General features: G+C 46.6%; 1 protein-coding gene across 1 annotated transcript in view; it reads right to left on the reverse strand.

Moving 5' to 3' along the window:
• The window catches only part of CRHBP (corticotropin releasing hormone binding protein), a 136539-nt gene that overhangs the window by 53614 nt on the left and 67360 nt on the right, over nt 1-15565 (reverse strand). Inside the window, exon 5 of the mRNA XM_085640742.1 lies at nt 1522-1670. Within this exon, the coding sequence (XP_085496868.1) occupies nt 1522-1670 (149 nt within the window). The remainder of the gene's footprint in view (nt 1-1521; nt 1671-15565) is intronic.

The following is a 15565-nucleotide window of genomic DNA, read 5'->3' on the forward strand; positions in this document are numbered from 1 at the left end:
GTACATAATATGAAAAGAGTCAGGAGAGTGTGGAGGTAGTATGTTCAGTGGGAAGGTTGAGGGAGTATGGTGGTCTCGTGCTCAGAGGATAGACAGCGTACAGGGTAAAGGATATGGAGAGGGGTACGGAGGAAAATCGCTCTCATTTGCACATTCTGTTTTCTGTTGTTGTCTTTTTAACACTTGATATTTTTGTCTGGTTGAGGGCCATGGCTACTACTAGAGCTTTTCTTTTCTTCTTTGGGCTCCAAATATAGAACGGTGAATATAGTGTCAGTGATTGTTGTGTGATTGAGATATTTCAGAGATGGCAGCATTGAGTTGGTAGGGGAGATGTATAGCTTTGTGTGACAGACGTAGTCTGGAATGGTAAGGAGCAGCGAGGCAGAGAATATTGGTAAGAAAATTACTTAGCCAGCAAAGCGGAGCCAAATCTTATAATCGGGTCTGTGCGAAATTGATACATTGGTGTGTTGGCAGCAGCAGGGCTACCTGTGTCCACAAATGTTAGTGTGAACATCTTATTTGGCTCTTGCTCAGTGAAATTCCACTTTTCAAGCGACTGAGTAGATCATGATCTAAAAGTCTGAGACAGTAGAAGCAGGGTTACCAGAGACCAATATGTATTTTTGCTAAATTATAGCGATAGCTGGAGCACATTCAACTCATGTTTTCCAAGAGAGGGAGTGGATAATTTTCTTGAGCAGTAGAGGCAGGCCTGTCTTTGATCAAATGTACTTGTGTGTGGGTACTTGATTAGCTTATGCCGCTGAAATTCCACATGAGTTAAAGACCTGATGCTAACCTATAGCAAGTAGAGCTCCCGCAGTAATGGCTTTATGGGGTCTGTCAGAGCAGACTTGATGCTAACCAATTTTATATACAGAATCCACATAATATAGATTCATTTTTCATCAATAAAAGTTTGACAAAAGATCTTTGTTAACATATTGAAAATATGTTATCAGCGAGGAAAAAAAATCAAAACACACATATTTGTACACCATCTAACTACAACTACGCCCTCCAAATTAATCCAACATTTCCTGAAGCAGTCAAGGAAAACAGTGTTAGAAGCACAGAAAGCCATATACTCAGTGATGTAGCAAGATGAGGGCCGGGGGTGATCCTCCCCGAGCGCCACAAGTTTTGGGGGTGGCGAACACCCCGCTGCTCTTACCTGTGGCCGTTGTGGGAAGTAAACGCAGGGACCACCACAGGCGACAAATGGTCTTGCTACGCCACTGCGTAGATTTGCACCCATGAGATGTTTTGCGCCCTTTGTGATTCCAGCCTCATCCTGCTGGAATACCATATGTGCACTTCTAAGCCTTACAGCCTTCCATGGGACCTCACTGACCGATTGGATAGGCATATCAGTTCAAGGCAGTAACCTGGGTGGAATATTTGTTTTGTATTACCTGCTAATTTATATAAAGAACGGTGGTTGCATATTTGCTGTAATGCATTAATAAATTAAGCGAATATGGTTGCAAATCAGTAACGAAATGGTGAACTAACCTTTAGCTGCAGGTCACTCAAGTGACCAAGAGTCACGTCAGAGATTTTGATCACCACAGGGTATATTATGGAGAAACTGCAGTTTCTGTGCTGATGAGGGATCACCATTGTGAATCTTCCGCTGGGCGTCTGGGAGATCACATTGCAAGCTTGACAAGGAGAAAACAGTTTGTTAATTTCATATTACGATAATGTGCAGCGCATCATCTCTCATGCTCATTTTCTTTGTATGCTTTCTATTTAGGTCTGGCAGAGACAGCTTCAGTTGTCTCACAAAGCTTGTGTAAAACAGAGATTGTGAATGAACTCCACCACTGGCTGTCATATCTTTCATCACTGTTGTCAGTCCTTGGTTGAATGTAACTGTTACTCATAAAATATATAGATTTGCCATCGCATCAATTAATTTAATTGATGAAACATTGAGACATGTTTATCGAACTGAGCGGTGTTTTCTTTTGTTTTGTTTGTGAAATTGCTTTTGAGGTCTTGCTTGCAGACAGCTTAAGCTATCTGCAGAGAGCTAATGTCATCACATACCACACAACACAGAACACACAACATACACACAACATTACATATGTTCATATCCAGAAAGGCGGATTTCGACAGTCCATTTCAGCTATTGGCTACTGTGGTTCAGCTGTGTGAGAAGTTGGCCTGGTATATGATGTTCACTAGTTAAAGTGACCACCTTGTACCATGCCAAGCAACCCTTAAGGTGTGGTTGTAAGTCAACCTTTTCAGACTAGCTGCCCTAGTGGTAGCGTAGGCTAAGCAGTCTTTGAGACTAAACTCGTTAAAGCGTGTTAAGTAGGCTGTTTTACCATATGTAACCCCCTTTTATACCAATGAAAGGACACCACACAGATATATATTAAAAATATATATGTATTTATTACTCAAAGTGTCCCCTAGACTCTTTATGAGCACAGGAGCACAAATTGTTAAACAAGAAAGTATTACAATATACAGAAGTTGCACTTTATATGGATGGGCCCTGGTGGCCACTCAAACCATATACTAAAATAGTGGTATAAGTACCACGAACAGGAAAGGGAAAAGGCCTAGGGCCTCTAGAATCGCTGGGCCTACAAGGAGCTAACGTTAGTTAGTGACCAGGAGGTCCACGGGTCGCGTGTGCAGTGAGGAAAGTTACACGCGGGCTCCCATACGTTTTCAATAGGTGCGTAAAAGTTCAAAAGTTACTGCTAGAAGGGTCTTCTGGATGGACTACGAACTTAAAACTTAAAACACAGACACTAGAGATGTTTCTCTATACTTGGGCACCAGAGTGCCAGCTTTACCTCACCCACAGGAAGCAGGTGCATAGGTCTCGAAGTGCGTCGGATTTCGTCTATCTGTTCAATGGAGCCTGATGACAAAGATGCTGCAGGCGGTCGGTCCAGAAGTGATGCGGTGGATCCAAGGGTGGATCGGAGATGTAGAAGAGCTGAAAGCAGAGGGGACAGTGTTCACAGTCACTAGCCAGTGACCGGCGTGGCACCAGGTAGGTACCAGGCGATGTCGGGTGCAAACAGGTGATAAGGTGTAGCTTGTCTCCGCAGCCACGTGGTCCCTGAAGGTCAACGACATCCAGGAGTCGGTTCACGAGCTGTCCAACGCAGGCCCTCGCTGTCGGCGACTCGAAGGAAGCAAACAAGCCTTGGCAAAGGCAGGAGTCGTGGAAAGTGAAGAAAGCTGATTGTTCTGACCAGCAAGGTCAGAGGGGCTGCTCCTTTGGAGGGCAGCAGGGGCCAGTCTGGAGCAACCAGACCAGCGTCGTAGTTTTCAAGGTTCGTCGCCAAAATGGCCACTAGCCAACGGGCCAGGGACCGGGCAGGCGCGTCGAGATGCAAAGTGCAGAGGGGCCCCACGCAGATCGTGGAGATGCTGGAGGGCTCACCTTTGGTGCAGATGCTGCTCGGATGTTGGGCTTCTCAGGACCCAAAGCACAACTTGGAGGGAGCCTCTGTTGTCGCGCTTGCAGCTTGTCGTGGGTCTTTCAAGATGGCTGGCTCCACGTGTCTCGGTGCCTCCACGGGTTCCTTCTTCTCAGGGACTGTGGATCGGGCGGTGAGAGGTATGGAGGTCCAGGTCTTGTTGGGCTCTGGGCTTGGGCTCCAGCAGGAGGCGGCGGCAAAGCAGACGTTGAGTAGCTGGTTGGTGCTTGCGTTAGCAAGATGGTCACTCCCTGACCATAGGGGAGATTTCCTTCTGTCCTCTGTGCGGCAGAGCATCGAAGTTCCCGTCTTCTTCTTTGTAGTAAGTTGATTCCAGGATGTCTGAAGTCTTAGGACACAGCTCCTACCTTTAAGCGGATTCTAGGGGCCGGACTACCTGCTAGGTCCCTCCCTAAGGGTGGGACCAGGAAGGGGGGTGGTTACACCCCCAATCCTTTGTCCAGCTCACCCCAGGTCCGGGGCTGGTGTTCCCCAGGACCGGTTTGAACTGGCATATGCACCGAGGCTCCTTGTGAGCCTCAGGCATGTCTGATTCCATTCAAGCCCTACCTGACCAATACACGAAATCCTGTCTGGGGTGGTGCACGCACCTCCCCTGGCAGGAAACCCTTTGTCCACGTCTCCCAAGCTGGAAGGACTCCCAGCAGCAGGAGGGCAGAATTGTGTCTGTGGTGGCAGCATCCATTTTGTGGAGCTGAGGCTATGTCTGATTTTACCCGGGTTTCAGGTACTGTACATGTCGTGTCCCTCTAGAAGGGTGGAATGCTAACCCCGTCGCCAGAATTGGCGAGGGGTTAGTATTCCAATTTGTATGACACCTTACTCGACTCGAGTATATGGTATGGCGATATCTGGAAACGGTAGAAGGAAGTTGTTCCGACCACTGCAGACAGGCTCAGCTCATGCCAGAGCACCATCTCACATGGAGCCAAGCACTCTGCCTTCAGGATTGTTAAGGCCTGCCATAGGAGTGACTTATGGGTTAACATGTGTCCCATTTAAGGTTAGGTATAGGTATACTACACCTAAGTAAGAGGTGGTTACACCAACTTACCCCAGCTGAGTGATTAGCCAGTTGTGTCAAATTGTTAGGCCAGGCCAGGGGTGGCACAATACATGCTTCAGCCCCTGGTAGGCCTTAGATACACCAATGCCCTGGGTACCTAGTGTACACTGGTACAGGGGCTCACAGGGTGATGCAATTCCAATGGGTTATGCACCTAGGGTACATGGAGTCCATTTTAAAGAGAGAGCAGACAGGCTGAGACCCTGAATGGCAGGATCTCAGGCCAACTAAGTCGAAAAACCAGCTAGACACTAGGCAAAAAATTGGGGGTAACCATAGTCAGATATCCACCTTCCTACAAGCTGGCTTTAGATATTTACTTCAGGGGTTGTTACTCAGCAGTGGTATCAGTCCAGGACATTTTGTAGATGTACACTACCTAAAATAAATTGTGTACAAACAAATTGGGCCTGATTCACAAAGGTAAACTTACACTTTTTTGTACATTTGTACATTTATGTTTTGTTAGGTATTCACAAATTATGAGTTAATAGTAAGTTTACGACTGTGGAAACTCCACATTCGGAGCGGAGAACTCCGCATATAAAAAGATTAGACAGGCCTGTCTTTTCATGTGCGGAATTCTCTGATGTATCCTTTTATCTGTGGAGTTCTCTGCATGACTGTGGAGTTTCCTCAGTCAAAATTTACTATTAACTTGTAGTTGTGAATTCCAAAGAAAACATAAACTTACACAAAAGTGTAAGCTTATTTTTGTGAATACGGCCCTCTGACATTAACATCCCTTTTAAAATTAATTGTTTTTAACATTTTTTTACGAGGAGGACCCTGGCTCCTGTGCTCTCACTATATGACTATTACACACTCTCAAACAACAAAGGAGAGAGAAAGGGATTTGAAGGAAATACTCCTGGTCTCCTTATGGTAAAACATTTCAAACAGTTGAAGGAGTATACCCTGAAGACCCAACAATGTCTCCATGACATAGGGAGAGGTGCACAAAAAAGGAGAGAATTCTCCCTTTTTAAGAAGACCCCTCACTCACCAACCAAGTTGGTGACATGCTTCATCATAGGGGTCCCACCCGAATAGCCGGATAGCACTCGGCTATTCGGGTGGGACCCCTATGATGAAGCATGTCACCAACTAGGTTGGTGAGTGAGGGCTGGACTGTTCCCATTAGGCACAGGGTCAGACTGATTTTCATATGGCCATGTCTGAACTGGGGTGGCGGAGTGAGCTAAAGAATGATGATGGATTGAACCCAGATCAGTTGACTGGGGGTGAGTGTTTGCATTGTTCAACACTCCGTCCATCATCCCCTTTGGTTTTGCTTTGTTTGCCCTAAGTTGGCAGGGTATACCCAGACGTGGGTCCCTTGCTCACTTTGCCACTGGATTCAAGCTAGCCTGGCTGATGACGGCTGAATAGCCAGAAACCGGTCCCAGGATGCTTGATTCCCGTACAGGGAAGACATGGCTTGGCAGTTTGGGCTGGACTGTTCCCATGAGGCACAGGGTCAGACTGATTTGCATATGGCCATGTCTGAACTGGGGTGGCGGAGTGAGCTAAAGAATGATGATGGATTAAACCCAGATCAGTTGACTGGGGGTGAGTGCTTGCATTGTTCAACACTCCGTCCATTATCTCCTTTGGATTTGCTTTACATCTTGACATGCGGAATATGCTGTACAGTCCAGGCATTGTGATGCACCAGAGGCCATTATTTTTTGGGTTGAGCCTAGGCAGTGCGCATGTGCTGCCTGCAAGACCTGCTGTAATCAGTATTCGGAGTGTAATCCCGCCTGTCACTTGCCATTGGTTCACTCGTGCGTCGCTTTTCTTTGCTGGCTTCTCATTGTTTGGTGCTCCCAGTACATCACTTCTGTTTTTTGCTCCGGAGCACCGGCCAACTACAGTTTCCTTACGCTGTAGGTGTTGATATGTTTCTAAGGGGACAACTTCTTTTATTTCCTGCTCGTGTTAAAAGATGTTTGGTTTGTTATTTTCGGTACCCCTTTTCAGCACTAAGGTGTAGCTTGTTATGAGAGCCGAGTCGTTTATGTGTTTGCGTGGTGCCTTATTGTCGCTGCTGAGGCTGGACTCTGACGTGCTTGCCGCCAGCCCCCGTATCCTCCTCCGTCCCAGAAGAAGCTAGGCTCCTCTTCTGGGATGGAGGTGGACATCCCTTCTGCTGCTGATGTGGGTCATACTGCTGTTATAACTGCTTCTGGAGTGGGACGAACTACCGATGGAGCTCACCAGGTGGGTCGTACACACCGCTCTCAGAGTCACCGGTGGGAGAGGTGGCCACAGCAGCAGCACTACAGGGCAGGGGGTCAGGTGGAGCTGGAGAAGAGTGTACCTGGATTTCACCGCAGCTGCAGAAGTGGCATTGCTAGGCAGGTAATTTCTTGCCCTATCAGTGACACCAAATTGGTTGGAGGTTTCCCGTCCCACTCTCAGATCCACGCCATTGTACCAGTAGCCGTAACAGCTGCAATGCATGCCTACTGGCTCCCTTTAAGGCTCACTCACCGATCTGGGGTGTCAATAATTGTGTATAGGGTTGTCCTGGCCAAAAGAATAGTGGCCACAAAAGAATTTTTACAAAATATAAGAGTTCATTTTTAGGTCTCGTGAGCCAAAGGCTCGAAGAGACATTTTATATGTGGGATTTTCAAAGTGCTACCCAGTCTTTTGGCTGGCCTAAACCTTGAGTGCACGAGATCACATGCACGTGCACAGCTGCTCCTCTGCTCATTGCATTCCCCCCTCCCTACTCACCCAGCCCTTTGATGCTCTGCTCCATTACTTTCACTTTGCTACTTTGACCCTTGCATTCCCCCCTCCCTTCTCACCCAGCCCTTTGATGCTCTGCTCGCATCTCCCTCCTCCCTGGGCGTGAAGGGAGACAGAGCCATCCTGCTTGATTAATGGCTTTGCATTCCCATGGGTTCACGCAGTAAACATGCCCGAGGCAGTACAAGGCTCACGGAGACATTCTCTTTACCCTCGTTTATGGATAGCAACCCTGTCTGCCTTCCTGAGGTATGATTATTTTTTGTTGTTAATCCTGATGGTGTCAGACACGATCACATTGGTGGAAATCTAGCCTGTGCCGCATTTGTGATTACCTTTTATGGGATCACCACCTGTGATTGGCTTTTGGCAAAAGTTACTCTTTTCTGCTCTTTTGGCTCTCACTAACAGGTTCCGTTAGTTGTTATTTCTCCTGAAGGCAATTAATGGTCTAGTGAGCCTATTCTCATCTCTGTTGATGTTTAAAAGATCCCATTGGGTGTTGACAATTTGTCTAATTTTACCATCCGTGGTGGAATGTTTCATTTTTAGGGCTCGTTCCTCGGGGTGAACATACTTTCTCTGTTGTAGTTGCGTGCCCTCTTCAGGGAGTCCTGAGGCACCATCTGGAGCGCGATCACTTTCACTTCTGCTGTGGATCACTTTCACGCGAGCACGCACACAACTCGCGGCCGCAGTACATTAAAAAAGTCAAATACATACTCGCCCTGTAAGGAAAGCAGGACAGGTAATTTACAGCTGAGCATCCAGAGAATATGCAAATGGACATTGACACTCTGCTATTTGAAGCTAGCGTTAGAGTGGGAGAGCAGGGTCTTTGTTAAAGATTAGATATATGAATATCAGTTAATGAACCATTTCGAAATGCTAATGTTTCAAAACGCGAGATGAAAAAATGCGAGCCATTTTCCTACCTGTGATCATTGCAGATCTTAGCAGATACCTTGTGAGGTTATTATTATTTTTTGTTTGGGAACAGGGATCTTGTGTAACCACAGATTCAAAAGGGCTGCGCTGCCCTTTTCTGACTCTATCATGTCGAACAGATAAATTATCTGTTGCAAGGTCATCTTATCAACACCCCACCCCCCTGCTGGAGTCCTATCGTCACTCCCTCTGCGCTGTGCACACACATACCTCGCACACGTCTCTGCATCTTCCTGGCGGTATTTGTACATAAAACAAGGATCCATGTACAGGGGCTGTGAAAGGAGAGCTGAGGTCATGGACGAAGCAAAAAACAGGAGTCAAACAACTGAGCAACTGCACACACTTGTGAACACACAACCCGACCACACACCCACGCACAACCACATAGACACAACCTCACACAAAAATACAACCATACACACACACAAACACAATCACACGCAGCCACACACACACACGACCTCAAAAACACCTTGTTCGGACAGTACCTACTCTGACATGCACGGCTGTACACATTCTATTTGGTATACTTTTTGTTAGAAGGTTAGAGAAAGGGATGCTTTAAATGTTATTTTAGCTAAATTATGACTATATATGCACCAGTGTGCGTCTAATATTACTCATTGTAAATTGTGTTTTCATCCATCTATATTGCGTAAATGTTTGAAGTGCTGTGCTTTTATTCCCGCGATATTTAATTAAACTCTACCCATTGTGTTATATTATTTTACCACTAATGAATATATCTATAGTACTCATCCGAATCGTATCTAACATTAGGTTTTACTGTTCATGTGAGCTGTGCAGCGACAGGTTAAGTGTGTGTTATACAAAAAACACGTTCGTGTGTGTTAAAAATAAAACAAGTTTGTGTGTGTTAAAAAAAGTGTGCTCGCGCGTGTCAAAAAGTAGCTTTTCTATTGGCCTTCCATTCGTTGAATTTCTGACTGTTTTACCGCCAAGCTAGAGCAAATCTTTGGCGCGCCCGTTATAAATAAATATCTAAAAAAAATTATTTATGCAACTAGATAACCCCAACTGTAATAAGTGACGTATTAAACGTTATAACATACGAGTACACAGACATACACATTTATACGTGAACAGTTTGCCGTATAATTGTGCATGCACAGTAATTTCCATAGATCTTGTATAGTAGTCTTTCGTACGTTTCACTTATCGGCCCTTTTAGGAGTTCCGATTTCTGGCAGCTTCTCAGCGGCTGCCCCTCTTAATGCCCCCCTCCCTGCACCTAACAAGCCATCAGTGACACTGGTAATACGAGTGGTTCAACAAATGCTTTCTTCTCATGATGCGAAAACACTACACTTGGGGACATTGCTCCTCACTTCAGCCCCCCCCCCCTCCCTCCCCCCTCCCCCCCCCCTCCCCCCACACACACACACCACACACCGCCTCGGAGAACACGTAACTAGTTAATTATCTGGCACGGTTCATATGGTATGTGCTACTTTCCCCAATTCGCAGGCGCACCAACTCCAGTTTAATTTATTAATTTATTAGCCCTCCAGCCCTTGTTGCCAGCATCCCACTCGATTCCAGCTGGAACAGACCTGGAGCTTTCATTTATCCTTGACCGCTCGTTGCATCTGTCTGGTGAGTGCCTGCCACTCCCCCACCCCCCCCCCCCCCAGTTATACTTTTGTGATGCACACTTATTAAGTGTGTGAGTCTGCAGGTTCTCTCTCTTACCCTTTTGCCAACCATTCACCCTCTGCCCACTGTCTGTTCTGTTTTACCAACCCTCCACTCTCCTCACTTTATCCATTCTTTTTGGCCAACCCTACGCCCTCCTCCCGCTGTCCATTCTGTTTACCACCCTCCTCCCACTTTCCGTTCTCTTTACCACCATCCGCCCTCCTTCAGTGGTCTGTTCTGTTTAACATCCTCCTCCCGTTGTCCGTTCTTTGTCCCCCCCACCCATCCTCCCTCATGTAGCTTGTTTGTACAAGTTACTGCTTCTGATATTTCTTTGTGGAAAAAAGGCTGCATTGCAATATGGGCAGCTTGTGTTGGAAGATGCTGTACTGTCGGTTGGTTCAATGTGTAATTGGGCGCAGGCAGCGGGAAAGACATTACAGGCGAGTCCACAAGAGACACACTGCAGGCATACTGGGCCCCATTCATTCACCCCCCTGAACGCATGGTATGATTCCCTTGAATGTCATCATACTTCTTTTCAACAATCCTTCCCTAGCCTTTCTTTTCCTTCAAGCTCATCACCTAAGCGTAGCGTTTTTCTCTCGCCCTTTCCTCTTCCTAACTCCATTCGCACCGTCAGTCACCCTCCCCACCCTTTGCTTTTTGTTGGTATTCAGAGCATTCAGGTTCCCATGTATCTTTCCGTGCACCTCCCCCACAGGTTCATCCTACCCCACTCTCTTTCTGTACCTAGGTCTATTGTTAATCTCTTGCTGTCTTCACTCACTCTACCCCCATGATTTCTCCTTTACCTGCCCTATCCTTTCCTATCTGTACCTCTCCGCCCCTTCTCATTTTCTCAATTTTCCATTCTCTCTCTCTCTCTCTCTCTCTCTCTCTCTCTCTCTCTCTCTCATTCTCTCTCTCTCATTCTCTCTCTCTCTCTCTCTCTCTCTCTTCTGTGCACCCCATCTTTATCCTTTCCTCTGCCATTTGTCTGCCCCCTCCTTGCCTCTATACTCTCCTCTACTCTCTGACAGAGTCTCTCTGCCAATGCTGCAGCCTCCATGTTCTCCCCCTCCCTGCCCTAGCAGCACATGTCATTCACAGTAACAATCCTAGCAGCCCTCCAAACATAGCTCCTGGGCAGCGATTTATAGCGTACTTTACTGTAATGTACAAAGAAACAAGCTAAACTGGCCCCAGTAATGAGCGTGTGGCACTAACTGTGTGCAGGAACGCCACCTCTTTCTTGATCACTTATAAACTTGTATACAGCATGCGACTCACATGAGCGTTTGCTTTTTCTGTGTGCGTGCCTGTATACAGTCCCTTTCGTTCATGCTGATTCACTGCAACAGCAGTGGTGGTTTCTGCAACAAACTGCAGTAAACTACCCGCTTCCCTATTGCTTTTGGAGCGATTCCCGATTCGCACTAGAGGTTTCTATTGGAAAATGGCAGTTGCTTAGCAGTATGAAAGATGACACTGGTAACCGCTTGTGCTCCAAAAACTATCTAAAAAGGTTATTTCAGGGAGCTTACTGAAGATGTGGCGTCTTTGGAGACGTGCATTGTTCTATGCCTTTTTTTTTTTTACTGTGAGCGTAACTCTTTTCATATAAAAAGGCAAAGTGATTAACAACAGTATACCATGCACTCCTGTTACAATACATCTGGAGGGAGAAACCGCATTGATTAGCTGTCCTAAAGAAGTATGGTGGGAGACCTAGTAAGATACATCGAGAACTGCAATCAGAGTGGAATAAAAGGGTCTGGAACCACAGGAGTGTAACATGGCAAATTAAGCATCTCATAGGGAGACGATGTGGTCTGTCGGTTTGGTGCTAGAAACCAGGGTTCGAGCCTCCAGGTCGCGTCCACATCCTGATTCTGGGCAAATCACTTAATCTCCCCGCGCCTGAATGTGTAATGTAAATATGGTGCTCATGTAAAGCACTCAAATATCTTCTGGTCGAGTTCGCGCTATATAAATATGCAACAACACCTATTAAAAAAACAGCATTTGCAATGCAATAGGTCTCACAGTTACGCCAGCTTGAGCTATTGCAAATAACAATGCCGTATATTTTTGTTTTCGTTTTGAAAACCTAAATAAAAGGCATTGTCATTTACTATGCCAATAGCTTAAACTTGCGTAACTGCGAGACCTATTGCATTGCAAATGCTTGTTTATATATGTGTTTGATTCATGGGTCGTTTTGTGTGTCTATAGCACCCTTACAAAATGTATGATGAATTATGGAAATGACTGGGAGATGTTGTTGCTTTTTCTCCTAGGTAGGTGCCCAAATGGGGTACAGCTTGTAGTCACATGCTTTTATTGTCCAGTCATAAATCTTGCCTAATGACCTCTAGAGGTAAACTCATGGAGTGTCGAGCGGGGAGTGGGAGGCTGCTGAGTGAGGGATGGCAGGCGCCTTTTCCTTCTCTCTTTTTGCCCAAGGAACGGGTTGTTAAAGGGGCCGGTGTCGAAATGAGGTTACTTTCCCTTTATAGGAAAAATGACAGCATTTCCCTTAGAGTTTCATTAGGGGCGGCCAAATGCGCTGCCTGTCAGATGCGGTGTGACAATAACTGGCTCAAAAAAACATGCCACTAATATGTTTAATTGTTTTTGCGGTATTGGTAGCAACAACCGATTCTACAGCCTTTATCTCCTATAAATAAGCATACATACATAAATATATACATGTACATATATGTATCTATACATTCAGAAAAATAATTTACTCAGGTATGTCATGCTTTAAATAAGGGTAAACACATAACAATTTAACGCAAGTATTCTCCTGGACTGTTTTACAGCTGAATAGAAAAAGTGGTCTTTATACTAAAATACACCTGCACAGGAGGTCACCCGCTGCATCCAGTGGTAGACTGGACTGACGAACTTCTGATCGCCACAGCCCTCGCTGGCACAGAGACAATCGGCATAATTCTAGTGGCTCAATAATATTCTCCCACACGTTTCCCAGGAGCGCACTGGAGTTCATTTCCTCCAGTAAGCACAGGGGACATGATTGCACATCTTCTGCTCCAGCCAAACATTCCAGGATCTTGTAAATATTACTTTTGTTTTGGCAGCTCAACTATTAGGAATGTGAACACAACTATGGCCAGTGACATGCTCACTGTCCTACTCAGTAACCCGTTCACCCATTACGGTATGGATCTGATCAGAAGGCAACCTCTGTAGTACAAGTCTAACATCCTGGAATAACTTTGCACACAGATGCACCGCACCTTAGAGTGTCATCAGCCAGTTTCACTTCCCTCTATATTAAAAACATGTATTAGGTATGGGGGAGTGCACTCCACGCCTAGCACCAGCTTTCCACATCAAAAACATTTAAAAAAACCTCTTTGAGTACGGGTGTGCACAGAGGCTGCCTGAAACAAGTATGAGCATTACCATACTAAAATGAAACTCAGAAAATATCTCAACTTTCCAATAAGCAAAAAATACATGTTTTTAAATTTTAAAGAGACTTTATCATATTTTCATTAAATAGTATGAAAGCCCATCCTTTGGTGTGTGTGGCCGTTCACCAGTGGCACCTAAAGTAGCAGAAAATGTAGCACTCAGGATAATATGCTGCATGGCAAAATATATATAAGGACCCAAATGCATGGATCCAATGGTACAGCAGAGATGGAGAGCTGCAGGCTGCTTGGGGGGGATGAGAGAAGCATATACTTCCCGGTGAGGCTGAATCCATGCGTCCTGCCTTTTCTACACGTCGGGGCATTTCGCCCACTCGTGCTGGTATTGATTGTTCCTGAATTTTGGTCCTATTGTTCGTTTGAGCACTAACAATTTTCTGTTTCAGTGTCTTGCAGCCCCCATTCTTCTCAGGCAGTATTACCTTATGTGGGGGTAAGTAGATTCACTGTTTATCTTACCTAAATGCATAATAAGCCTTTTTCTTGCTAGTTAAATTGATGAAGAGTGTTTCATATGTAGCAAGTTGCCTGACTGTAGTGTAAAAGACACCCACTCAGTGATGTACATGGCATGCATCTGAATATAATCAATCAATCAGGGAATTGTGAAGTGTGCTACTCACCCGTAAGGGTTTCAAGGCACTAGGGGGGGGGAGGGGGAGGGTATGCAGCTCCGGTCAGTCGAAGAGCCAGGTCTTGAGGGTCTTCCTGAAGATGTGCAGAGTGGGAGCATATCTGATGTTGATTGGGAGCTTGTTCCAGGTCTTTGCCATGAGGTAGGAGAAGGCTCTTACACCTGTACTGGCTCTGCGGATGCGTGAGGTTTTGGCGAGGTCGAGGTCGGCGGAACAAAGGCTTCTCTTGGGAACATGGAGGGAGATTCTTTTGTTGAGATATTGGAGTCAGGTGTTGTGGAGGCATCTGTAGGCATGAATGAGTATCTTGAAGGTTACCATCTTCTCGACGGGGAGCCAGTGGAGGTCCCGCAGGTGTTGGCTGATGTGTTCGTGTAGGGGTATGCCGAGGATGAGTCTGGCTGCGGTGTTCAGTATGGTCTGGAGCTTGCAGTGTAGAGATATGTTGATCTCGGCGTAGAGGGTATTTTTGAAGTCCAATCTCTTGGCAATGAGTGCGTGGGTGATGTTTTTTTTTTATACGGGGTATCTATTTGAATGTCTTGCAAAGGAAGCATAGGGTGTTAAAAACAGGTGGAGGCGACGGCGTTGATCTGTTGGGTCATGGTGAGGGAGGAGTCAAGTATGATGCTGAGGCTCCGGGCGTAGTCTGTGGGGGTGGGCAGGTTGCCGAGGGCGGTGGGCCACCAGGTGTTGTCCCATGCAGAGGGGCTGGGTTCAAGGATGAGGACTTCTGTCTTCTCCGAGCTAAGCTTCAGGCAGCTGCTGCTCATCCAGGATGTGAAGTCCTTCATTCCTTCCTGGAAGCTGAGTCTGGTGGTGAGGGGGTCCTTAGTGAGAAAGAGGAGGAGCTGGGTGTCATCGGCGTAGGATACTATGCTGAGTCCAGGCTGTCTGATGATGGCGGCGAGGGGGGCCATGTGGATGTTGAAGAGTGTGGGGCTGAGTGACGATCCCTGGGGTACTCAGCAGTTGATGTCTGTGTGTTTGGAGAGGAAGAGTGGAAGTCTGACTCTTTGGGTTCTGCCGGTGAGGAAGGAGCAGATCCAGTTGAGAGCGGTTCCCTGAATGCCGGCGTCGTGGAGTCTGGTGGTGAGAGTGCGGGTGTCGAAGGCTGCAGAGAGGTCAAGTAGGATCCGGGCCGTGGTGTGGCCTTGGTCGAGGAGGGTGCGGATGTCATCTTTGGTGGCGAGAAGGGCGGTTTCGGTGCTGTGGTTGCTGCAGAAATCTGATTGGGAGGACTCGAGGATGGAGTTTTCTTCAACGAATTTCGTTAGTTGGATGTTGACGATCTTCTCAGTGACTTTGCCCACTAAAGGGAGGAGAGCGATGGGTCGGTAGTTCTTCAGGTCCATTGGATCTGCTGAGGGTTTCTTCAGGAGGGGCTTGACTTCTACGCATTTCTAGTCATCGGGGAAGGTGCCAGCTTTGAAGGTGGCAATGATGGAGTGTCGTAGTTCAGGTGCAATGGAGGCGGTGGCTCTGTGGAAGATGTGCGGAGGGCAGGGGTCTGTTGGGGCGCCTGAGTGGACACCT

The sequence above is a fragment of the Triturus cristatus genome, chromosome 2_1 (assembly GCF_964204655.1).
Source record: "Triturus cristatus chromosome 2_1, aTriCri1.1, whole genome shotgun sequence".
NCBI lineage: Eukaryota > Metazoa > Chordata > Amphibia > Caudata > Salamandridae > Triturus > Triturus cristatus.